General features: G+C 50.6%; 2 protein-coding genes across 2 annotated transcripts in view; both read right to left on the bottom strand.

Moving 5' to 3' along the window:
• Positions 1 to 18,157, bottom strand: part of LOC111144312 (glutamate receptor interacting protein 2) — an 88,008-nt gene extending 69,851 nt beyond the window's left edge. The window contains exon 1 of the mRNA XM_022498552.1: positions 18,069 to 18,157. Within this exon, the coding sequence (XP_022354260.1) occupies positions 18,069 to 18,157 (89 nt within the window). The remainder of the gene's footprint in view (positions 1 to 18,068) is intronic.
• Positions 18,158 to 18,264: 107 nt separating this feature from the next.
• On the bottom strand, positions 18,265 to 21,985 carry LOC111144311 (translation initiation factor IF-2-like). The gene is made up of 2 exons (XM_022498551.1): positions 21,841 to 21,985; positions 18,265 to 19,484 (listed from the first exon to the last, which is right to left on the bottom strand). Exons 1-2 carry the CDS (start codon positions 21,983 to 21,985, stop codon positions 18,265 to 18,267), a joined length of 1,365 nt encoding a protein of 454 aa, XP_022354259.1.
• Between the last annotated feature and the right edge of the window lie 4,309 nt (positions 21,986 to 26,294).

Genomic DNA, 26,294 nt, shown 5'->3' with positions numbered 1-26,294 from the left:
AAAGAGCTCCGGACTGGATTGTTTTTTGTACTAGGTGACCCAGGCCAGCTGCTTTCCCTGACTCTCGATTTATTTTCCTTATCCATAAAATGGGCCTGTTTCTTACAAAATGTTGAACATATATTTAGCATGCAAACGCAGTGTCCCACTCCTGGGGAATTATCCCAGAGAAATGGAAATGTGTTCATGTAAACACTTGCATGTGGGTGTTCGCAGCAGCTTTACTCACAGGAGCCCCCAACTAGAATCCACCCAAATGCCCAGGAACAAGAGACCAGATAAAGACACTGAGCTGTACCCACTCCCTGGATACACTTAGCAGGAAAAAGAACAAGGTGCTGACACAGGCAACAGCCTAGATCAATCTTAAAACATGTTGAATGTGCTGAACTTGGCAGAGACAAAAACCAAATGCTGCATGAGTCCATTTATAAGAAACTCCAAAAAAGACAAATCTAAGAAAAATGGACAAAAAGCAGATGAGTAGTTGCCTGGGTCTGGCAAAAACAGAGGGTGGCAGGAACTATTTGAGAAGGGCACAGGAGAACTCTGGGGGGTGATGGGAATGTTCTAATGATACATGGCTTGTGGCAGTGGTTACACGGGTGTATATCTCTGTCAAAAACAGATCAGACTCTACACTGAAAATGCACGCACTTTATTGTGCATAAGTTATACCGTGATAGTTTTTGGGCTGCAGTGGGGAGGGTGCTGTTTGTTTGTTTAATGCTCCCGAGAGCATTGAAAACTTCCCAGAGCTGGTCTGGGATAAGATCTCACACAGCAATGGACATGCAGGAACTCTATCAGACTGGAGAGTACTTTACAAGTGGTTATTTCTATGGGTGCTACCAAAATTGTGGTTATTTCTATGGGTGGTACCAAAAACAAGAGCCCAGCAACGCACCTTCCATTGGGATTCCTTCCTCCATGAACGTAAGAATGTCATGGTTCTGGAGCCAGGCTGACAGGGACTGGAACTCAGCCTCCCCGCTTCCGTAACCCACTATGCAACCTGGGGCAAAGGAGTGGTTTCCCTTCCAGAGTCTCAGCTTCCAGAATATTCCTCTGATTCAAAGTCAGCAAAACTCCCAGCTCTGGGCTGAACACCAGGCATGCAATCAGCCCTCATCAAATGCAGACTTCTCCAGAATCCCACTGATGGGGAGACCAGTGCCAAACCCAACAGCCTGGAGACCTTGCAGGACAGAGGCTTGTTCTGGCCACCCCTGAGCTCCACCTCCTAGAGCAGATGCTGAGCCAACACTCTATGATAGTGAGTGAAAACCACACCGAGGTCCTGGTGGCCCCAGAGGTTCTCCTCCCCTCTCCCAGTGCTGAGGCCATGTGGCCTCTCCTGTCCTTCCCTGAGTGGTTCTCCCAGCCTTAGCTGGGAAGGGGACAAACATACTTTTACATTATCCTATAATACTTAAATACACACTTTTGTTGCTCTGTGATTATTCATTTTACGTGCCAAGTTGGTTAGGCTCCGGGACCCAGTTGTTTTCTCAAATACCACTCTAGAAGTTGCTGTGAAGGTATTTTTGTAGATATGATTTACACTAACGATCAGTTGACTTTGGGTGAAACAGATTATTCTCCATGTTGTGGGTGGGCTTCATCTGATCAGTTGAAGGTCTTAAGAGCAAAGACAGAGGTTCCCCCAAGAAGAAAGAGAATTCTGCCTCAAGACTTCAGAATGGAAACCCTACTTGAGTTTCTGGCCTACCTAAGCTGCACTACAGATTCCTATCTGCCAGTGTGACAATCACATGAACCAATTCTTTAAAATAAAATCTCCTTCACTAGATAGATACATAAAGATATAGATCTCCTACTGGTTCTGTTTCTCTAGAGAACCCTGACTGATAAACTCTGAGTCCACTTTCCTCATCCAAGTGAATGGAGGTGCCCATTGTGGACATCAGGTTTTTTACCCATCTAAAATCCAGGCGTCCTTCTTCCAGTAACAACACCCTGATTTTGCTGTGGGTGGGGAGAAGCCCTCCTCCACCCTCGATCCATATACTTCATGGGGCTGACCTTGCTTCTGAGGTGAGTATAACCAAGTTTAGTCAATCAGAGCAGTCCATTCTCTAAGCCACAGTGACTGGCTAAGGAACAGAATACGTGACCCAATACTGTCCAATGGGACACAGGCCCTGGACTTTAGTTGGAGCTCTCTGTGCATTCTTTCCCCATCAGAATGTAAAATGATGGGATGCCTGGGTGGCTCAGTCAGTTAAGTGGCTGCCTTCTGCTCAGGTCATGATCCCAGGGTGCTGGGATCGAGTCATGAATTGGGTTCTTTGCTCAGCAGGGAGCCTGCTTCTCTCTCTGCCTCGCCTGACACTCTGCTTGTACTCTCTCTCTCTCTCTCTCTGACAAATAAATAATAAAATCTTTAAAAAAAAAAAAAGGGAATGTAAAATGACAGGAGTCTGGAGCAAAGCCAGCCTAACAGAGAAAGAGGCAAGGAATGGAAAGATCAAGCCGTGAGGTCATCCTTTGAGCCCCTGGATTTAACTCTCCCTGAAGTTGATGTGAGCATTTAAGGTTTCTCCCTGGCTTGGGCCTGTTGGGATTGGGTTTCTTAACTTTAAAACCTGGTACCACCTCCTGCAGCAGGCTTAAACAAGGGGCTGGCTTCTGTTTTGGACACTGGTGTGCAAGCTTAGAAGCAAAGTTGATGAGCAGGGCAACAGAGGAAAGGCTGTGAAGGGGAGGGAGAAAGAGTGGGAGAAGGGACCGAGCACCAGGGCTGCCAGGGCACAGGCTGGAAGAGAGAAGAAAGGATGGTCGGGTGAATGTGACGTCATGTTGCTCTATGGGGTGTCATGTAAGCTGCTCCTTGTCCCTCCAGAGAATCTTTAGTAAAGTGACATTTACACTCCCACTCTCAGTGCATGAAAGTCCTGGTATTCCACCTCCACACGAACACTCAGTATTGTCAGTCTTTTTAATGTCAGCCCTTCTGGTGGGTATCTCCCTGTGGTTTTAATTTCCATTTCCCTTTGTGAAATGCTGTTGAGTACCTTTTCATATGTTTACTGGTCATTGGGATCTCCTTTGTATAACACCTATTCAAGTCTCTTGTCCAATTTGCTATTGGGTTGTCTGGGGTTTTTTTATTGATTTATAGGAGCTCTTTATATATTTATGATATGAACCCTTTGCTGATAGGACATATATGCTAAATCTGGCTACAGGTTGGACACAGAGACCATAGGGTACTCATGAGACTTGGGTTTATCTGGGATGGGTCTAAAAGAGATCTTTGGACAAGTCATGAAGTTTTTCCAGCTTAGATGCTATAGGAATCTCTGACCCTCACATCTAGATTACATGGAGTATTCAAGCACAGGCCGGGGACAGCAAAGAAGCAGGAAGGAAGTGGGAAGGAGGATGATGGAGCCAACAAGGATTTGCCATACACCAAGACCTGTGCCAGATGCGTCACTTGCTTCATCTCACTCCTCCTGCTGTCCTGGCCTTCCCGGAACATGCCAGACTTGTCTGCACCTCAGGGCCATTGCATGTGCCATCCCCTCTGCCTGTGCAGTTCTTTGCAGAGCTGCCTCCTTCATTTCATTCAAGTGCGTGCTCAAATGTCACCTCCCCAGAGAAGGCTTCCCTGAGCACTGCAACTGAGAAAGCACCTCCACCATCTCTGTGACCCGACTCTGTGTCACTGATTTTCTTCCAATGGGACCATTGTTAGAGCGCACGTCTACCTGCTGACATGGTGCTTTGCTGAACCGCACGTAGAATATAAGATCCGTCAGGACAATGTACTAGTCTGTCTTGTTCATACTATATCCCCAGGGCCCGAGGCAGTGCCTGGCACCTAGCAGTGGCTCAGTAAACATTTGTCAAATGAATGAATGAATGAGCCTCACAACAACCCCAACAGGTAAACATCAACACTTTTCCATTTCAGATGAGACTCAGAGAAGTGAGGTAACTTGGCCACGGTCTCCAAAAACGTGGCAGAGCAGGAGTGGAACCTGGTGCTTCTGACTGCACGGAAGGCTGGCCCTGCCCTCCTGCCCCACTCTAGGTTTTCCTGCAGCTCTGGGGGTATGGTAGTTCCATGAATCGAAAGTCTGTCTTAGAACCAGATTCCCTGGCCACCAGATGAGCCGGATCGGAGGCTCTGGGGAGAACGGAGTGCAGAAGGGATGGTGTGGAGGCTGAGACCCTTGCCAAGGTGCCAGTACACAAACCGAAAAAACGAGGTCCCCCACCATGGTTAACCCATCTTCAGAGATGTCCTGAGAGTCCCCAAGTCTAAACACCCCCACAGAACAGGAACCCTTTTGACAGCAGCCTTGATGGGGAGCTCACTACCTCCTGGGACAGTCCAGTCCAGTCCAGTCCAGTCTTGCCTAGCTTCAAGGGAAGACAAAGATCTTAGGGCCTGGCTGGCAGGTCTAAAGGGGGAAGCCCAGCACCTCCAGAACAGGGAACTCAGTGTTGCTGGATCTGTGACAAGAAATTAGGTTAAAGAAGGAATCATCAGCTCATGAACCTGCTCACCAGACTCCACACACACACAGAGCCTGCTTCAGAGCTACACAGCCGACTGTCACTGCCTGCCTGGATCCAGGTGGAACAGTACAAGGGCAATATTTTATTTATGTGTCGTGCATATTTATTAAGGAGCGGTAAATAAATTAGCGCCCTGCCATCTGCAACCACCAGCCTACGCTAAGTTTCTTCCCTCCTCTGCCACCTCGGGAGGGGCCATACCAGCAAAGCCCTGGTCCTGGCAAAAAAATGGGCTCCTTTCTCAGAATGATTTTCTCCAGGGTTGGAGCAGCCCTGGAATTACAATTTTTCTGAGAAAATGGACACAGGGTACTACTGTAGGCCATTTCCCAATAGCTGATCTCCACACCCCCTCCTGACCCCAGCAAGCCCAGGAGGTGGGCATGTTTTCATCCTCGTTTTATAGATGAAGACAAGAAAACTCAGAGACATTAGGTCACTTGCCTAGGGTCACACAGCAAGTGAGTGGAGAGGCTGAGCTCAAGCCAGGGAGCCCCAAAGAGTTCCATAGTGTGCAGGGGAGAAAGGCCAGAGCAGGAGGTGACTACGTTCCCGGCTCTGGAGACAGCTGCCCCAGGACCCGCGCTGGTCCCTTCACTTTCCTGACCTTTCTCTGTCAGATGGGAAAGTAAAACACAATAGGACAAACAGAAAGTAAAACACAGGGCTGTGTGGAGGATCAAATTGCCACCCAACCTGAGGGGCCTTCGTGCCTACCATGGAAGCTCCAGACTCCCCTGCTGAGGGGGCTCAGACAGACCCTACCCCTGCCCCAGTCTGCCATGTGACTCTGGGAACACCAAGGAACTCTCAGAGCCTTGGTCTTCTCCTCTGTAAAATGGAAAAACCAGTGGTCAGGGAAGGGTGCAGGCTGTGAGGAAGAGGATCTCACGGGTGTGGAAAGGCTTGTAAAATGCAGGTCTGGTGGAAGGCAGGCAGTGGGCTAGGGTCAGGGACCGTGGAGGAGGAAGGAACCCAGAATGCCAAATGGTTCTACAAAGCCCAGAGAGGGGTTGTGACTTGCCCAGGGTCACAGCAGTCATGGCCCTCATGAGCCTCAGACCATCCGTCTCCCACATCACGGAGACAGAGCCCAGAGCACTGAGCCCTGCACCTCCCAAGCTCAGCCTAGATCTGAATCTTTTATGAAGCATCATAAATCTCCCGGAATTACTCCTGCCCAAGCCCACAAGCCCTGCCTCACTGCCTCTGCCTCCCTGCAGGGACTTTTCATTAAATTAAGTGCAGAATCCGACACAATTGCTTTTGATTTTCCCTGAGGGGCCACTGGCCACCTCCCTCCAGGGAGCCTATGGGACCAGAGCTGCTGTAGGGTGCTCACACACCCCCCCATACAAACATCATAGAGATTTCTAGATAAAATATTATTTTTTAAGCTGATTTTCTATCTTCAGAGCTGACATTAGTAAGCCCCTACTAGGTGCTGGCAAAACCTCCAAATAGCCCCAGGAGGCAGAATCAGCCCATGTCACACAGAAGGATAGTTCAGAGCAAACACGGGCCCATCAGACCCCCAAATCTGGGGCCGAGTGTGGTGGGGGGGACTGGTGATGTGTGGAGCCAGCCTGTCCTAGGGCCGCTGTCAGAGGGAACAGGTGGGAGCCCCAGAAAGGAGACAGGTTGCCAGGCAGCAGCTCCAGGGCATTCTAGAACAATTTTGACTTTCTTCATAAGGGGAAGCAGCAGTAAGAGCAGCTAGTTCAACCAGGCACCTACTGTGTGCCAGGCACTGCAAAGGCTTCCCATGACTCTCAAGAGACCCAAACACCTCCCCTCCACGTGCCAGGCCTGCTGGCCTCACCCCATTCCGCTCACCCACTCTCCAACTGCAATGCCGCCACACCAGCCTCCAGCCCTCAAACATGCAGAGCGTGCCCAGGGCCTTTGCCCTCACTCTTCCCTCCACCTGGAATCTTCTTCTCCCAGCTCCTCCCTTAACTGGTCCCAACACAGGTTATCTCCTCCAGAAGGCCCTCCCTGACCACCCATCACCCTCTTTCATCTCAGTCCCTCTTCTTGTCACAGGGGTAGCTCTTTTCCCCAGGGACTCTGATTTATCTCTTATTTATTTCTCTACAAGTTCACAGCTTTCTCCCCTGTTCCATTAAGACAAAGACTGTCTTATTTACTACCGTATCCCGACACTTAGAACACTGGCTGGCACATGGTAGGTCATAGTTAAACAACCACAGAATGAAAGGAGAAAGGAAGGAATCACGCTACACAGGGTCTGAATGCCAGGGCCAAGACAAGGGCAGGAGGGAGGCAGCAAGTGCCTATGGTTTGGGCAAGAGGATGACAGCCCTCCCCTCCCCACCAGAAGTTGGTTCCCTCCATGGAAAGTGCTGGGGGAGAGGGGTTAGGGGAGGAGGTGGATTCCCAGAGGGAGTGGGGAAGCCTGGTGGGATACGGAAAGGGAGAAATGGCCTGGAACGTAAGGAACAGCAACACTCCAGGAGCCTACACAGCCATTAAAAATGACAAGTGTAAGAAATAACATCTGCAGGGGGGGAAAAGCCCACGCAGAATTACATCAAGGCTGATGACAACCACAGGAAAGCTGAGTCTTACCGCAGCCTCACTGATAAAACAGTGGAAACAACCAGGCTACCCAGCCATGGGCAGCAGGTGAATAAACTGCCTGGTACAGACATCCCAGGGGACATTCTACAACTGATCCTAGAAAACTAAGCAAAGCAAAAAACAAACAAACAACCATAAAATGGTGTATGTCAGATGATCTCAACAAAAATAGTGGGAAAAAAGACTGGAAGGAAATATACCCAAGTTGTCCCTGGACAGTGGGCTGATGGAGGATGATTTTCATTTTCTTCTTGGTTTTTCTTTCCAAAATAGCCTACATTTAATAATAACTGCATATTTAATCAGAGAGAAAATAACTTACTATAAAAGGATACTCTCGGTGTGTGCCTGGGTGGCTCAGTAGGTTAGGTGTCTGACTCTTGATTTCAGCTCAGGTCATGATTTCGGGGCAGTGAGATCTAGCCCCCTATCAGGCTCTACGCTAGGCATGGAGTGTACTCAAGAGTCTCTCTCCCTTTCCCTCTGCCCCTCCCCCTGCTTGTGCTAGCTCTCTTTCTTTCTCAAATAAATAAAATAAAACCTTAAAAAAAAAAAGATACTCTTTTTAATGACAGCAAGAAGCGAGAGAAATGTGTACATATTAGTGCTGTATGGAGAAGGAGGGGCTTTGCAAAATTGTTTTTTAACTGATATTGCTGTGTTTAATTATTTAAACTAGTTTAAACACCCAGTGAACATTTTATAAGTGTTATCTCTTTTAACTGGAGACAGAAGAAGGATGAACCCTGAAACTGGTCAACAGGAGGGCTGAGAAATGAGTCCTAGCTCAGGCATTAAGTGGGGCAAAGCTCTTCTCTCTGGGCCTAGGTCTCCCAGACTGTCAGATGGCATCAACCACCCCAATGTTGTTGTAGAACCCAAGCCTCGATAGAAAAGGGTGCACCTGCGCCCAGCACTTAGTAGATGCTCAGTAAATGCTGCCTTCTGACCTCCAAATAAGGGAGATCCCACCCCGGGATCCCAGGGTCCTTCCAACTACTTTAGCTCAACAGGTGGGCAGGGAGTGGTCCTCAAATCCTTTTGATCTCGTACCCTATGTGTATCAAAATGCCTGTGCGTTCTTCTGCAATAAAATACACATTATTTATGACTTACCCATGTGTTACCATGTCTATGTATCACTCACATTATAAACACAGACAAAACTAGAAAAAAACTAAGATGTGTTAGAAAACAAATGTTAACTGAAGCTCTTACTATTTTTTTCTATCTCTTTCTCCAAGAGACCGTCCTGGGTGAGGAACCCCCAGCCCACTCTGGAGACCACCAGCTGAGTCTGTGAGCTCCTGGATGGCAGAGACCCTTGAGGTCTCTGTTAGCATACACTGTCCACAAACGGCCAGCACTTAGTCAAGAGTTTCTGAGGGACGTCTGTGGTTCGGGCTGGTTTAGCTCCTCAAGAAACAAAACAGCCAAAGGAAAACCACTCAAACCAGAGTCTGACCCCTCGGGTCTGAGGAACCCTGACCTCCCGTGGGACAGACCTGTGCTCTCCCTCTCTCTGGACACAGTTTCCCCACCTAGAATCCGAGGGAGCTGGACCAAGTGACTGCTCAGGGAGGCTTCTCTCTGCTGTCCTTAGGCATTAGCCCCCAGAGCCCCTTCCCACCCACATGAGGGAGGCAGCCTCTCCCAGGAGGCTGGGAGGCCACAGTGATTTATACCCTCCCAGGACCAAGCCTCACTACAAAATACAGCTGTCCCCACCCTGCTTGTCCCCTAGGACTCCTGCCAACCACAGCCAGCTGCCCATGAACCCCCACACATAAATCTTGAGGCCCAGTTCCATCAGCACAAAAGGCAAGCAGTAAATTTGAGGCCCCTGGGTTTCTGACAGTGAAGCTTCCTGGGAGAATTCATCTTTCACCCTAGGATAAATTATCCTTGCTGGACTAGAGAGGGGAAGCATTTTGTTCATACAGTTGAAAAATGGTTGTTCGAAGGGCACCCCTATATGGGTTCCCCAGCTGGGCTGCCAGCTCCCAGGGCTATCCATCCAGGGGTCTCCAGCACAGACACCTCTCAGCAGATCTCTCACACTCAGCCCCCTACAATCCACCCCTGCCAACTCCCTAGCTCAGGGAAGGGCACCAGCATAACCCCCCAGGCCAGGCAGAAGCCCAGTCAGGAAACTCTGAGTGCCACTGAGGCCCAGGCTGCCACATCTGTCCACTGCCACATCCATTTTGCCACCTATGTCCCTCTGCTCTGGGCTTGCAGTCTCCCCTCTGTGGAGCAGCAGGCCACAGGCCAAACGAAAGCCACCATCTAGCCCTGGGACCTTGAAAAAGCCAACCCACCTCAAATTTTGTTTTGCTCTTTTGCAAAATTACACGAATCCCAAAGGGCAGTACCAATCTGAACAGCCATTTTGGAGAGCTGGGTGGTACCGGGTGCCGAGAACCGTTTGTTTCTCAACCCCGGGGTCTTGGGGCCTTAAGTTCCTCTTCAAAAAGTACAAATGTTTTGGGGGCACCTGGGTGGCTCAGTTAGTTAAAGCCTCTGCCTTCGGCTCAGGTCATGATCCATGGATCCTGGGTTCGAGCCCCACATCGGGCTTTCTGCTCTTCAGGGAGCCTGCTTCCCCCTCTCTCTGCCTGCTTCTCTACCTACTTGTGATATCTCTCTATGTCAAATAAATAAATAAATAAAATCTAAAAAAAAAAAGTACAAATGTTTTAATCCCTCCTCGTTAGGGACAGCAGATCTCATGATAAAAGAGCAAGGTGCAGAAGTATGTGATGGTATGCTGCTATTTGTGCAAAAAGAAGGAAAAGGGTATGTAGGCAAAGTGCTAGGAACAGGTGACCGAGTTCCCTTTGGCCGAAGGGGTGGGGGCTCAGCAAACGGGAGCAGAGGTTTGAGAAAGACCACTGATGTGGTCATAAGTTCTTCATCTGAGCCACGTGACCCCTGAGTCCTCATGCCAGTTGGCCCCTGATGGACAGTTGGTTTTATTTCCTTTTCCCCCCTCCATGACCACCACAGCGAATGTCCCTGTTCATGATGCTTTATGCATCTGTGCTAGATTTTTTCCTCTAGACTAGAAAATACTCATCACACTTAGAAAAGGAATAGCTGGGTCAAAGGGTGTAAGTGCTTTTCAAATTGCCAGATAATTTGTCAAACTGTCCTCCTACTCGCCTCCCCTTCCTGAAGGTCAGCTTCTCCGTCCCCCGTGATCTCACCAACACTAGACGCTATGGATTTTTTAACTTCCTCTTAAAATGGATCCTGTGCTGTTGTTTCTTTGAGGATTTTCCTCGTGCTAACAGAATAACCCCCTAAAATGTCGAGGTTGGCTGTCTTTCCATTCACTTTCTGGCCATTTGTGTATCTTCTAGTAACTTCCTGCTTGAATCCATGACATTCCTCCTAGACTGTGTTATCTTTTCTTACTGAATTGCAGGAGATCCTGATATATACACTCGATATTAATCTTTACCTGTGATGTATGCTGTAAATACTTTCCCTCCTGATCTGTGGCTTGTCTTGGAATCTTATGAACAGTGCCTTTGGTCATATATAACTTCTACATTTTTATGTAGTTCAATTTTTCAATCCTTTCTTTCATAGTATCTACTTTTATGGTTTCAAGTTCCTCTGATAAGGCTGATAACCCAACCTTGCAGGGTTGTTAGGGGGAGTAGAGACAGTGTGAATAAGGTACCTACCCCACAGTATGGAGCAGACGCTCCTAATCTGCTCACTTTGGGGGTCTCCCTGCCTCACCTTGCCTTCCATGCCCTAACAACCAGCAGTAGCTTCCGGAACACACCCCCCTCCTGCTTAAAAAACGCTTCAGCTTCCTAAGGAGGACGAAGTTCAAACTCCTTTATGGGCTGAGTTCAAGGTCGTAAACACAAACACCACTAAGGCTGAGCAAGTGAGTGAAGGCATCAGTGGCCGGACAGGGAGAGTGGCAAGCATACCCCCAGCCCGCAGGCGACAGCAGAAATACAAGTCCAGGGTTACCAGATCCTCTGAAGAAAGCTGCAGATCTATTCATTTTTTTAATATCAAATCCCACCCCCCCAACACCGCCCCACACACAGACACTCAAAATTTAACGACAACCAATTTCTTTACGCCACTGTCAGGGTCAAGCAAGACCCGTGTGTGACCAGCGTGTGGCCATCTCTACCCTCACAATCTGTCTGCAGCCTGAATCGTGCCCATCACCTCCCCCCCCCACACACAGAGAGCATGCAGCTGACATGCCAGCCACACAGTACAACTGTGTCCCCACCAGGTTCTTCCCGACCCTGTGCTTTTGCACACACTGATCTCTTGGCCTTAAGTGCCCTTCTCTTCCTGGCCATTCACTCTTGCTCTTTTAAACTCAGGTCAGAGGTCAGCACCAATTCCCCAACCCCCGGCAGAATTCCACGCCCCTTCCCTGAGTGCCCCATTGCCTATGACTCCTGGAACCAGAATTCCAAAGGAAGCAGCCAGGCGTCACAGAAGGAATCCTAGTTTGGGAGAAAGGCACTCCTGGGGTAAAAAAATCCTGCTTTGCCACTTCCTAGGAGTGCATCCTTGGGCAGATGACTTAACCTCTCTGTGCGTCAGGTTCCCAACTGTGAGATGGAAATAACAAGACCTACATGCAGGTCAGGTTTCCGGGAATATAAACTGAAAGGGTATAAGAGAAGTAGCTAGCATGTAGTATGGGGCTTAATAATAAAATTGAAGGATGAAGGAATGAATGAAAAGTATAAATATTTCCTCAGAATGCTTGAACACACCTCCGAGGCATGGTCCTGCTCAGTGAGTAACTAGGCACTGCCCTCACCATGCCAGTTGCCGTCCCACAAGCACACCCTACTGCACAGCTGGCAAAGCCCTCCCCCATCTGTCATCTCTGGAGCCTCATGACAGCTCTCCTGGAGAATGGTAATATTCCCATTTTACAGAGAAGAAAAGTGAAGCTCAGAAGGGCAAAGCATAGAGGTTTGTTTAGAGAAGAGAATGAGGGCTCCTGGGTGGCTCAGTCGGGCTAAGCATCTGCCTTCAGCTCAGGTCATGATCTCAGGGTCCTGGAGTTCATGTCACAGACTCCCTGCTCAGCCTTTCTCTCTCCCTCGAATAAATAAATAAAATCTTTAAGAAAAAAAGAATGGAATGAAGTGGGGACTGCCCAGTAGGCAGGGAGATGCTGTTCCACTCCATGGGGAACCCTGTGCACACCAAGATCTCAGGCCAAGTCACAGCCCTCTGAGCCCCAACATCCTCGTCACTAGGCCACTGTGAGCGAAGGATGTGAACACGGTCAGCCCAGGGCCCCGTTCACCGGAGATGCTCAGAAAGTTGTGTTCTTCCTTCCCCTTCCTTTCTCAATTTCATGCACCACTCACTTAGTGGGCACCTACTATATTCTGGCCCATAAGCTGGGTGTTGCCGACCGACAGATGGCCTAGACAGGGCTCTTGCCCTTGGAGCTCTGTGTGTAGCAGAGGAGACAGATGAGTGGACACAGTTATGCTCCAGAAGGGAAGGGGCCAGGACAGAAACATGGTGGGAGATCCTAAATCTGCCATGTTGAGGGGAGGGGGACAACAGGAAGCTGGCCCTTGGCCTGGCCTGGGGTTGGAACAAGAAGAAACAATACTTTGCCAGATGGAGGGGAGGGTAGAGGAGAGGCACTCCAGGCAGAGTGGCACCCTGAGCAAAGGCTCAGAGGTGGGGCAGAACAAGGTCTGACTAAGGAGGGAAGAAAGGTTATTACAACCAGATGGCAAAGGGCCTTGAATACCAGAGGCCTCCAACTCCAAAAGAAACACTGCTTGACCCTTGGGATCTTTGTTTGGATCGGTGTTTAACATTCTGGAGTTGGGAGGTAGCATGTAAAACTCTGGGTTTTTAGCTTCTCTAGAAAAATCAGATCTGGGATGCTGAGCCAGAGCTCCTATAAAGTCTACATTCTCTGTCCCCCAGACTCATTTCACTCCCTTCAACCATAAATATTTACTGAGCAACTACTATGTGTTAGGCAATGTACTGGTTACTGGGGATAAAATGGAGAATAAGAAAGACACAGCCACAGCCCTCATGGCACTTGCATAGTAGTGAGAGAGAAGGGCAACACACAAGGATAGAACATAAGGTCAGGCAGTGCAAAATGCTAGAAAGGAAAAGAAAGTTATGGGGCTAAAAAGCTGCCATTTTAGATGGGAGGGTCAGGGAAGGCCTCTCTGAGGAGGAGACCATTGCATAGATCTACATGAAGTGAGTGAGTTGTGCACAGGCAAGATCAGTCCAGCAGAAGGAACAGCAAGGGCAAAGGCCCTGGGGCCTTCTTCACTCATCCTTTGGGTTACTTGCCTTGCCCCTTTGGGCATGTAAGTGTAAGACCCCCTCCTGTAAGCAATGGAGCACATGAGAAACGTATAAACAAATGGCAACTACCCCCGATACATGTTTCAGATAAAATACCTCTGACCAGTGGTGAGAGAGACAGAGGAAATAGAGACAATGAATGGAAGACATGGTTTGATTTGTCTCCAATAGGAAGGCAATTTGTTTCATACATGGAACATTAAAACTTGAGCACAGGACAGAGAAACCAAGGGTAGGAGCGGGGAAATCCTCATTTCCTTCTTCACCAGCTGCCTCATCGGCCAAGCCCCACACAGTGGGAGGCAGGAGTTGGGGGAGAGAGACTAAGAATGCACAAGCTTCTACAACCCTGAAGCTGGTTGTTGTTGTTGTTGTTGCCGTCATGTTTTGTTTTTTTCCCAAGCCAACCTGGGCTGCTGCTTTAGAAAGTCAACTGCAAAGGAAACACTTTGGTGGGTTTTCCTTGTTTGTCCCCTTCCTAAGCAAAATCGACAAGTCGAGTCCTTGTCTCTTTACCCACAGAGTAGAAGAAAAGGAGGGCATTATTGCTCTAAAGAAGGAAAGGGGAGGGAAAAACAGACCTACAGTCTTCTACCAACCTTCTGGACTGGGGTGGGGGAGGTGACTCTGCCAACCAACATCACAGCCCATGTCACGGGACAAACTTCTGCCACTCAAAGCTTTATTTGCATTTTTAGAGATACAGGGAAACGTTGGCAATTGGCTCCAAGGTTGACATTGCAGTTATTAAAACCAAACAAAAGAGACTTTCCCAAGTCTGGCTGGTTCTTCTTAAATTTATCCGGGCCCTCACTACCTGATTTAAGGCAATGAGCAGATGTTTCACAGCAGGAAGTCCATTAGCTCCAGATGCCGCCGCTTTGTTCAAGACGGGCACACACATGCAATGGCAAGCAAACACACACACGCGCGCGCGCGCACGCGCACACTCACACACACACACACACACACACACAGTACTCTGGGCAACAAACATTCACAAGCTCCCCTTCCAGCACTTGGCATGCCCGCATGGACCATTTGTAACCTCTGCCTGCAGTTCTGACAGAGAGATGAGCAGCGGGAGTGAGTAGCCAATCAGATCTTGCCCCATCGTCTTCCCGTTGTCTCCTAGGTAACCGGCACAGGGACACATCAGCTAGCTGGGTACCACGGACACACACACACACACACACACACACACGCACAAGTCCATAATTGCAGGGACACCAGATGTGCCTGTCAGAACCCTAGACAGCTCCCCAGAGCGGCATTCAATGCCTTTGGTCCCTGCCTGTCTGGCAGCCTCAGCCCCTACAGCTTTCCCACCTCCGCTCCTTTACTCATACCATTCCTCTGCCTGGCGTGCCTCTCCCCACTGCCATCTCCATCAGTCAAAACCTTGCTCTTCTTCAGAGCCAGCCTAAGTCCTTGGTCAAGAATTCCAAAGGCCCCCAACACGGAATAAAATCCACGCTCCTTCCCCTACAGAGATCTGGCCTTTCATGATCTGCCCCTAGCCTCACTGCTCATCACTCTCCCTCTCCCTCACTCTTTGCTCTTCCTCCAACGGGTCAGATTGGTCCTCTCTATACTACGCCCTGCAGACCAGGGCTTTGTCTGGTATTTGCCGTTCCCTCGCCTACTAGTTCTGCCTTCTGCTCTTGGCACGCCTGCACCTTCCTCCTCTTAGTCTCAGCAAAAAAAGTCACCTTTCAGAGAGGCTTTCCCTGACCACCCTTGGCAACCCTATCTAGAGAAGTCCCCTCCCCGGGACTCTCCACAACACTGCCCTTTGCTCTTCTGTCTCATCTCATCTCACCTGAGACTCTAGAACTGTCCCATTCCTATTTATATTTCCTTGTCCTCTGACTCCCCTTCCTAGAATGTGAAGTCTGTTACAGCACGGTCTTTGTCTTGTTGATGGCCATATCCCCAGCCCCCAGAACAGGGCCCAATAAATATTTGTTGAATGAATAAAAAGTGATTTCCTCCTCACTGCTCCTGTATTTCCCCATCTCTCTAATAAGACGAGATGACTTCTATTAACCCTCCTGGCTCACATTCCAAGAGTCCATTAGAGAGCAGAAAGGACTGGCATAAGGAGGAAAATTAATCAAGCCACACCACGGGAAGGATCTGCCAGTGGAGAGCTGACCTGCCCCGTGCTGCCACAGCCCCCTCCTCCGAGCAGCCTGCCCACTCAGAATTGTCGGCGCCTTTGACTTCACATTCTTCAAGCACTGGGCACCTTGAACTTCTGCTATCTGAGGGACTAGGGGCAACTCAAAGCTGAGGACTGGCTTTCATTTTTTGGATCCCACACAGGAACCAGCAAGAGCCTGGGCGTTGTTGGGGGGGGGTGCGGGGGAGTTCTCTGGAAGCATTTACTGAAGTGAAGAGAGGAAAAAAATGTGTCACTGTCTACAGGACCACAAACATCAAGGTGGAATGTCATCAGAACACAAGTCGCACATGCACACACACACATGCACACACAAACTCAGAAGCATCATGAAGCTAGAATCAGAGTTCCCCAATCCCAGCGGCTGCCTGAGTCTCTCTTCAACGGACATGACTACTTCAGGTTCCAAAAACTGCAGAGTGATCCGGACACGTGTGCTGTGCAAGTGTGCAGGGAGCACAATGGGGAGCAAAACCACACTTGGGGCCAGCCTCCTTGGGGAAGGCCAGATGGTGGATTCAAGAAGCCACATAGTAGACACAACCCGATTGGATCCCCCAAACCCTAGCTTTGGAGATCCTCAAGGTTCTCCTTGGCTGCTCATAACCCGGAAATCCACCCTGAGTCCTGAGTTACTCCACTGACCAATGCACCAGCTCATTTCCCCAAATATGAAGTTAAAGCAGATGTAAAGATCAAGAAAGGAACAGCAGGATTCGCGTTTCTTGAGTATCTACTATGTGCTAGGCTTTATACTAAAATCTGTTAACACTGATTCCTCAAGTCCTCCCTGCAAGGTTATGCTTCCCACTTTAGGGACGGGGGGGGGGTGGGGGGGACTGAAGCCCAGAAGAATTAAGTAGTACGCCTAAGGTCACAGAGCTGGCAAGTGGAGAGGCCTAAGTCCAGGATATGAGTCTGGTCTTCTTTCCCCAGGGCCTTAAATGATACCACAGAATAAGCAGGTAAGCTGTTTTTATCCGAAATGTCCCTCCAGCTGACTCTTCACTGAAGATACCAGGTCTGTATCCCTGTCTCTGAGTCTCTCTCTCTGTCACTCTTAGGCTTCACTGACCTCCCACCATGAGCCTTTTATCAAGCTGGACACACATATCAAAGCTTCTCATTTGAGATCCAGCCCACAGGAACCAGTGTTCCTGTGGCCCAGAGAAAGCCAGGGATTTTGTCTTTTTAAAATAGTAATTTCCTGCCAGTGCGGGTGGGTGCACCAGCCACCCTTTGATTTAGTGCTGAGCTCAAGGATCAATCTCAAGTAAGATTTTCCAAGGAAAACTCAAATGCTGGGTACCTTCTGGCACTGACGAAGGGAGAAGTAGCCTCCTCTCATAAGATGTGGCCAGCAACAGGCAAAATGATTGTAGATATCCCAAGACCCACATGCCTCATACATGTCATATGTGAGCCTCATGGATACCCGAATGCATCTTAAACATGACACCCACCTCCCTCACACACACATACCACCCACATGCCTCACCCATGCCCCCCCACGCAACATATACACATGTGGTAGGGGAGGGGAGTGTGAACCAGGAGCAAAAAAGGAACATCCTCTGTCCCAGGACATCACAGCTCCCACTTCAGAGCCTACTCTGGGCTATGAGCGAGGCCAGGCCCAAGACCTCGTTTCATCCCCCTAGGACAAGTGTTAGGAACCCCACAGGACAAGTGTTAGGCTCTCCCCTTACAGATACAGAGAGAAAGAATGACTTGTCCAAGATCGCAGAGCATGCCTGTGGTTTTCTGACGGGCCAAGCTCAGACTAAACTTGGGTCATGGGCACCTGGCTTTGCAAGGTAGCCTCTTCCATCTTCCTCCTCCCTCAGCCCCAGGGAAGGAAACCCGGGCACCCTCTGTGCCCTACAGCTGTCCCATCAGTACCCACTCAGGTTGGAGGAGGAGAGGAAGGTCTACCCCTCTGCTGGGCAGAGCTAGCAGCCTGCCAGGGTCTTGGGGCACCAGCTAAGGCCTGAGGAGGGTCTAAACAAGACTCCACCGGCTCTTCTTTCAGGTCCTCTGAACCTAGGGCCACGTGGAGTAGAGGTTACAGACCTGACTTAACCCTGTGGACAGGGCAGGAGGAGCGGGGAGTTCTCGCTGTCACCCTCCTCTTCCCCTCCCCCAGGCCTCACACAGGAGCTTCTGGTCTGGGCTGGAAATGGATCCCTATGAACTGAGCAGGGCCCAACTTAGGGGGCAGACAGAAAGCGATTGGGGGGGGGGTGTCGGACACCACCAAAATCTTGATGGTAACAAAGACCTAGGTTCATATCCCAGCTTCACCACCTACTGGCCATGTGACCTTGGCAGGAGGCTCCGTCCCTCTGAGGCTCAGTGTCCTCACCTGTAAAGTGGAAAGAATGACAGCGCCCTCCTGAGGGGGTGGCTGTGAAGGTTAAACACGGGAGCACAGGGTGCCAACAGATCCGCCATTATGCCCCCCTAAGTGAGCAGAGGGTGGGCGGCTGCCGTTCCCACCTCACTCTAACCCTGACTCACAGTACTAGCAATTCCTAACTAGCACCGAATCCGAACTTTCCTCAGCAGTGCCAGGGCCTGGGCGCGGGTCCTTCCTCCTCCCTCCACCACCGCGGTTCCGACAACAGGTACAGGGTTGGAGCAGCCCCGGAGGCGCCCCGGCGGAGGGGGCTGCGCCCCGGCGGAGGGGGCTGCGCCGCAGCGCTGCGGCAGGGCCAGGCCGGGGCCGGGACCGGGACCGGGGTCGTGGTCAGTGCGGCCAGATCTACCCCCAACCCCCGCACCCTTCCCGCCTCCCGCCTCTCTGCAACTTTGACGAACTGCAGACCATGGGGTCGGCGCGGGGGTCCTGCCGGGCGTGTGAAGGAAAGTTGGGTCCCGGCGACTGCAGCGATGGGATCCGAAGTGTCCCCCGCCGAGAGCACCCCGCACATTCCGACCCCGGCAAACTCGCCGAGAGCAGGGAGGCACGTGGTGGCCGCGCCGGCCAGGGCTCGCTCCGGGAACCGGACTCGGCGAGTGGGTCCGGGGCTGCGCCCTCGAGGGTTCAGAGTCTGCGCTCCAGCCTCTAGCGGCCGCCCTGCCCCGGGTCCCACCTCCGCGCGCCCTGCGGAGCGCCCCAGCAGGTTTCCCCGGCCGGGCTCCGCTCCGCACCGCGTGTCCTGCGGTGACCCCGCAAGCTCCGCGCCTCGAACGCGGCCGCCCGCCCTTCGCCTCCTGCGGAGACCCTCAGCCGGCGCCCCTCCGCGCCCGGCCAGCTTGGCGCTCGGCCCGCCCTCTGTGCCCCGCGCCGCGCCGGTGCTCACCGGCGTGGGCAGCGGCCGCGTCCTACCTTCGTCCGGCAGCCGCTGCAGGCAGAGCGCAAGGTTCCTTCGCCAGCCCCGCATCCCCGCGGCCGCCCTGCGGCCCGGCCCGGCCTCGCCAGCCCGGCCCCGGCCCCGGCCCCGCCCCCGCCGGGCCGGGCGGCGCAGCACAGCGCTGGGGAGGGCCGCGGGCCCGGGGCGCGGCGGGCATGGGCGGCCGCCGAGGGTCGGGGGGTGTCCAGGCGGCCGCCAGGCGCTCCGCTCGGCTCGCGAGCCCGCGACTGAGCAGCGACGCTCCCCGAGAGCGCGCGCTTTCCCCGGCGATGGGGGGCGGGGCGGCGGGCGACGGGCGGGGGGCGGAGGCGGGAGCGGAGAACCAGGCTGGAGGGGGACCCGGCCGGGCGCTAGCGCTCTCGCCCCCGCCGCTCCCCTCCCACGGGTCCCACCGCCAGCATTTCCAGGCTCCTCACCCCTGCGCTCTCCAAGTCACAGCCTAACAACGCTAATCACCTCCAATTAGTCGATGAATAAATGAGTGAAACAATGAATGCGTTAAATAAATGGAAAAGTGCGTGGATGAGTGAAGAATCGGGTGTATAGATGAGCAAGAAAATGAGTGCCTGAATAAATGAATGAGTTAGTGCATTGATGAATGAGAAAATTAATGACCGAATAAATGGGTGAAGGAATATGTAAATAAGTGACTAAGGGAATAAATGAATGAACCAGTGAATCAATGAGTCACTGAGTGCACCTTGGCGTCAGACCGGTGAGACGCTCCACAGAAGGCCTCACCCCTGCCCTGGAAGGGAGGCCTTTGGGTGGCATCTTGCAGAGGAGACAGGGGAGACCCGGGGAGGGCGGGGCCTGTCCCTGGATTCAGAGCAAAGGCTGAGGCCAACAGGAAGGTCGGTCTGTGTGCAGGCTCTGTCTACTGGACACAATTACAGTCGCCCTCCGTCTACCTGGCAGCCTCGAGCTCACCAGGTCTCAGAGATTCTGGAAGGAACAGCCAGGGAAGGGGCACAAGAGGGTCCTATCCTCAGAAGTCAGATTTGCTTCCTGTATGGGAATGGGGAGGAGGGGAAGGGGAAGGTGGGTGTGCAATCCAGGCAAAGGAGTACTACACTGCCATAAAAAGGAGAACATTCTTTCAAAGATGACAAAATGAAGAACAGTATTTATAACATGTGCAGAAAACAAGAAGGAAGGCTCTACACTCATACTTGCTCAAGTATGTGGGAAAGTATCTCTAGTGGAAACAGTGGTCCCTTCCAGAATGGGAATCACATGGCCAAGAGCAGGTGGGAGAGACTCACTTTTCATTGAATCCTCTTTTGTGCCTCTTGAAATTTTGAACCCTGGGAATGCATTACGTAGCCAAAAAATAAGCTAAATTTTTAAACAAAGTTTCACAACAATATTTAAAAAAATATCTATCCCTCAGTAAAAGCTGTTTCCTCCCTGACCAAACAAGTCAGCCTATTTGCCTGGATATCCTCTCTCCCACATCTAGCTCAGAGAGGGAGAGGGCCTTCATGGTCATCAGCAGAGCCAAATATGAATGTGGTGGTCAGTGCAGAGCACCTTCTACCATTTGTGAATGTTGGGAGGAAAACAAACATCCTCTATTTGAATCCTGGGTTTGTCAGTTTTTAGCTATGTGTCTTTGGACAACTTAGCTCATTTTTTTGAGCCTCAAATTCCCCACCTGCAAACCAGAGGTCATCATATTATCTTCCAGAGTCCGGTAAGGCTGGGGTCAGGTACTTATATTCCAAAAGGTAGTTCAATGGTGCAACCCCAGGCACCTTGACCCTATCAGTAAAGCCACCTAAACTTTGGCCTTCAGAGGTACCCCTTTTGTAAGGTGAGAGTAACCTTTTTTTTTTTTTAAGATTTTATTTATTTGAGAGAGAGAGAGAAAGAGCGAGCAGGAGCAGAGGGGAGGAGCAGACAGAAAGAGAGAAGGAGACTCCACACTGAGCAGGCAGCCTGATGTGGGGCTCTATCCTAGGACACTGGGATCATGACCTGAGCTGAAGGCAGATGCTTAACTGACTGAGCCACCCAGGCACCCCAGAGGGTAAGCTTTTTTTTTTTTTTTTTAATTTATTTGACAGACAGAGATCACAAGTAGGCAGAGAGGCAGGCAGTGAGAGAGAGAGAAGCAGGCTCCCCGCCGAGCAGAGAGCCTGATGCAGGGCTCAATCCCAGGACCCTGAGATCATGACCTGAACCGAAGGCAGAGGCTTTAACCCACTGAGCCACCCAGGTGCCCCAAGGGTAAGCTTTTTATGTGATCTTAGATCCCTAATACTTCAGCAGTGTTGGTATAATAAGCCCTATTTTACAAAGGAGGGCACTGGGGTTCAAAGAGGTTAACTGTCTTCCCAAGGTCACACAGCCAGGAATTGTCAGAACTGGCATTTAAACCGAGATCTGCCCAGCTCCAAGCACCCACAGACAGCGCTGCCCACACAGACAGGGTATATATTTATCCCCTGTTTGTGCCCCTAAGACCCTCAGATGGGTCATATCCCAGCCCCGTATTAATTCTCAATTATTAATCACTTCAGTAAGTAACTACCAGGCGCAGGCCCGGGGGTTAGGGCAAGGGAGGGGCAGATCTGCACTCAGGCCCCAGTCTGCAGAGTGCTGACTCCAGAACTTGTCTTAATGGCTGTGAGATTCTGACAAGGGAGTGAGTCTCCCCAGCAGCAGAATTGTGAATCACTGCTGTCTGCACCCAGATTGATGAGCTCCACAGCCTCGCGGCCCGCTGCTCAGAGGATGACAGGGTGGGGATGGCTGAAGAGAGGGAGGCAAACATACCAGCACCAAGGTCAAGAGGTGCCGGCAGAGGAGGGCAATGAGAAGGGCAGGGCACAGGAGAGGTGCTGCGGTGGCAGGAGAGAGTAAGAAGGCGCACGAGGAGGATGGACAGCGTGATTGAGAGGAGGGTGTTCCAGTTATCCATTGTTGCAAATCAGGCCACTCTAAACATCAGAGACATAAAACAACCATTGTATTATGGCCACAAACTCTAAGGGTCAGGAATTTGGGCACAGCAGAGGGGCTGTCTCAGCTCCATGATATCGGGGCCTCAGCTGGGAAGATGCAAAGGCTGGGGCTGGAATCATCTGTTGCTTCACACTCTCTGGTGCCTGAGCCATGGCTCAAAGGCTGAGCTCTGCGGAGATGGTCACCCCAAGGGTCTGCCAATGGCCTCTCCATGTGGTCTGGGCTTGCTCACAGCATGGCAACCTTGGGGCAGTGGAACCTCTTACAGGGCTCACAGCAAGGTATACCAGAGCAGGTGTGCCACTGCTCAAGGGGGAAGCCTCGTCCCCGTTCATAGGCTAGCCTCGGAAATCATCGAGCATCACTGCCTGTTCTCCTTGAGGCAGTCACAAGCCTCCCAAATTCCAGGGAGGTGACATGGACCATCTCTTGTGGGAGGAAAGTTGAAGGATCCAAGTATTTTTGAAACCCACAAAAGGGAGGAGATGTGAGAGGAAAGAAGAGGAATGAGGGTAACAGAGCAAGTCCTATCCACTGGAGGAGAAGTAAGAGAAAATGGTAATGTGGAAGAGTCAGAGAAGAAATCCCTTACTGGGAGGAGAGATGAAAGGAGTCATAGTAGTAGGAAGAAAAGGGAAGGGAGAGGAAGGAATGGGAAGGGAAGGGGGAAGGAGAAGGGAAGCAAAGCCAAGCAATGTGATTCAATGGGTGGAGAGGTAACATTAAGAATAGTAGCAAGAGGGGTCCCTGGGTGTCTGCCTTCGGCTCTGGTCATGATCCAGGGTCCTGGGATGGAGTCCCACATTGGGCTCCCTGCTCAGCAGGGTGCCTGCTTCTGCCTCTGCCTGCTGTTCTCCCAGCTTGCGCTTGCTCTCTTGATCTCTCTCTTTCTCTGACAAATAAATAAATAAAATCTTTAAAAAAAAAAAAAAGAATAGTAGCAAGAAACATTAACAGCAGCCTGACCAGGATGAAGGGCAGTAGAAATGGGAGAGGCCCTTCTACAGTAGGGAGAGGAGAGAGAGAGACAGTGTGCAAATATGAAGAACAGTATTTGGGGAGTAACAGGAAGTAAAAAGTAAAAATGGCAGCAAGTGAGCAACCTTGCAATGAAATAGGATGGGGGAGATGTAGCTAACGATAATGGAAAAAGCAGCAGGGGGATGTAATCAGAGGAACAGAAAAAGGAAAAGGAGCAAGAATGGGGGAGATGTGAATTAATGAATGAGAGCGGGAATAGGAGTAATAGGAAGGTATGTGGCAGAGTGGTTTAGGACCTGAACACTCCAGAACCTTGTACCTGCTTTCAAATCCATCCCCAAACTGCATCTCTGGTGAGTTTCTGAGCTGTGTCTCGGTCTTCGTATCTGTAAAATGGGGATGGCAATCCCAATCACAGCTCCCTGATAAGGTTGTCACAAGGGACGGTGAGTTTGAAGCATTCTATGCCTGGCTCAGAGTGGGGCCAATGTAAGCATTAGATGCCATTCCTATTTCTATTAATACCCTAGAAATGGGAGAGGTCCCCTGAGCGATAGAAGCAGCAGGGGCTGCCTGTCAGCGAAGTAAGTCCTGCGGACTCAAAGGCCTGCCTGGCCTGTTGCTGAATCTCTGATAACCAGGGTGTGGCCCCTCCTCAACAGCCTAGCCCACCACCCAGCACACTTGTTTCAAGGTGCCACCAGCAAACTTGGTTCATGGTGCCCCCACCCCATGGCCTCTGAGCAGCTCCCTGGGCAGGAGGTAGGGGGAGGACTGTAAACCCTGCCGTAGGCAGGAACCAAGAACCAAAGCAGGGATAGAACTCAGCCAAGGTCACTCACCAAGGCATGGCAGGACCCGGGGTGCACCCAGGCTTCCAGGCTCCCCCTCCCAGGGCCCTCAGAGGAGAAGGGGCACCTGTGTGCTTGGTTCCAGGTGGTCAGGGCTGGTACACTAGAACCTTCTTGATTCCCAACTCTGACTGCATTTCATGGGAACCTCACAGCCTTTGGTTGGGAGGGCAGCAAGCACAACCCAGTCTGATGACGTGTAGGAGCTGAGCAAACCGCTGGGGTGCAGGAAGGAACTAATAAGACTTCTCTTTCTCCCTGTTAATAAAGAAAGCAAGCTTTACTAGTATTTAATATATGACTTGAGTGTAGTACATATATTTCATTTGTAAGTATGTACACATTTTGGGGGTACAAGCTCCCCAACTGTTTTCCCAAAAGTGTGTGAGACCACAAAAGTTCAGAGAACCCTGGCAAAGGTAATCACACGGTGCAAGCCAGCCTGTCAGGGGAAGGTTACGTGCAATCACCTACTAACAATTGCGCTGTAATGACTGCGGGACCCCACCAGGGCTCCAGAAAGCCAGTGTGTTCTGGTCTGACTCCTGAACAGGACCTCACAACTCTGCTTCTCTTTTTCAAATTTGAGTCTGGGACTGGCTTCCATATCATCCCTGAGCTTTTATTCCACTCCTCCCCTGATTATTATTATCAAACAATCGGTAATCCTTGTTTTCAATACGTCCTTGCCCCTCCAAGAACATTATCCAAATAATTCCAAAGGGACTGTGTGGAAGCGGCATTGAGCACTGGAAAGGAGGACAGCCTCACAGTCCCTCAGGCGTAGCTTCAAATCTCAGCTGTGCTGCTGCCTTCATCCACTTACTGGTTATTTGTTCAGCATCTCCTACATGTGAGGCATGACACAAATTCCTTGCTCGTATGCAGCTTATATCTTATGGAGACAGCTTATTTGCTGCATGACCTCAGGGGGTCAGTGTACCTCTCTGAGTGTCATTTACCTATCTGTGAAGCAGGGCTCATAAACTCATAAACTCATAAACAACCTTGCAGGACAGCTGTGATGAGAGGAGGTCTGGGGCCTGGGGCATTTGATGGGAGGCATCCCAGGTGCCTGGGTTCCTGGAAGGGACCTCAGCCCAACCCCCTTATTCTGCAGCTCTTGACAAACGGAGTCGAGAGAGGGGCAAAGACTCATCCAAGGCCACTCATCCAAGGTGGGGCAGAGCAAGAGCTGGAGTCCAGAGATCTTCTCTTGTTCCTCTTTTCCAGAGCCTGAAGTTGTCTGTGTGGTCCAGCCAGGACTGAGGGGAACATCATATTCCTGTGTGGAAAGAAAACACTCTGACTCCAGCATCTACTTTCATCTTGTGCCAGCCTTCAAAATCCAAAGCCAACCTTTCCCCCTCACTTCACCACCAAGTGGTCATTGCGGAGAAACATCCCCAGTTCCTTTTGAGAAACAGCAGCATCTGTGTTCTCTTCTAGGACTTTCATGGATTCCTGTATCACATTGAAGTCTTTCATCCATTTAGAGTCCTAGAGGAGAACATAGGCAGTAACCTCTTCAACATCGGCCACAGCAACTTCTTTCAAGATACGTCTCCAAAGGCAAGGGAAACAAAAGTGAAAATGAACTTTCGGGACTTCATCAAGATAATAAGCTTCTGCACAGCAAATGAAACAGTCAAAACAGGTAACCCACGGAATGGGAGAAGATATTTGCAAATGACGCTATAGACAAAGGGCTGATATCCAAGATCTATAAAGAACTCTTCAAACTCAACACCCAAGGGTGCCTGGATGGCTCAGATGGTTAAGTGTCTGCCTTCAGCTCAGGTCATGATTCCAGGGTCCTGGGATCAAGTTCTGCATCAGGCTCCCTGCTCAGCGGGGAGTCTGCTTCTCACTCCCCCTCTGTTCCCCTTACTTGTGCTCTCGCACTCTCTCTGTCAAATAAATAAATAAAAATAAAATCTTAAAAAAAAAAAAACACCTCAACACCCAAAAAACAAATAAGTCAAAAAATAGGCAGAAGACATGAACAGACACTTCTCCAAAGAAGACATACAAATGGCCAATGGACACATGAAAAAGTTGGTGCAGCCACTTTGGAAAACAGTGTGAAGTTTCCTCAAAAAATTAAAAATAGAGCTACCCTATAACCCTGCAATTGCACTACTGGGTAGTTACCTCATAAGGCACAGATGTAGTGAAAAGAAGGGCCACATGCACCCCAATGTTCATAGCAGCAATGGCCACAACAGCCAAACCGTGGAAAGAGCCAAGATAGCCTTCAAGAGATGGGTATATGTGGTCCATATACACAATGGAATATGACTCAGCCATCAGAAAGAATGAATACCCAACTTTTGCATCCACATGGATGGAACTGGAGTGGAATGTGCTAAGTGAAATAAGTCAAGCAGAGAAACTCAATTATCATATGGTTTCACTTACTTGTGGATCGTA

Source organism: Enhydra lutris, unplaced genomic scaffold (assembly GCF_002288905.1).
Source record: "Enhydra lutris kenyoni isolate GAN:26980312 unplaced genomic scaffold, ASM228890v2 scaffoldscaffold10, whole genome shotgun sequence".
Lineage (NCBI taxonomy): Eukaryota > Metazoa > Chordata > Mammalia > Carnivora > Mustelidae > Enhydra > Enhydra lutris.
The sequence above is the reverse complement of the archived record's forward strand: the minus strand, read 5'-3'. Positions and strand labels throughout refer to the sequence as shown.

Excerpts from the sequence above, each read along its gene's own strand:
- LOC111144311 (XM_022498551.1), bottom strand. The coding sequence starts at position 21,985 with ATGGATAACTGGAACACCCTCCTCTCAATCACGCTGTCCATCCTCCTC. Across the intron at positions 19,485-21,840 it reads ACCTCTTGACCTTGGTGCTG|AGCGCAGGGGTGAGGAGCCT; the intron begins GTATGTTTGCCT and ends TGTGACTTGGAG.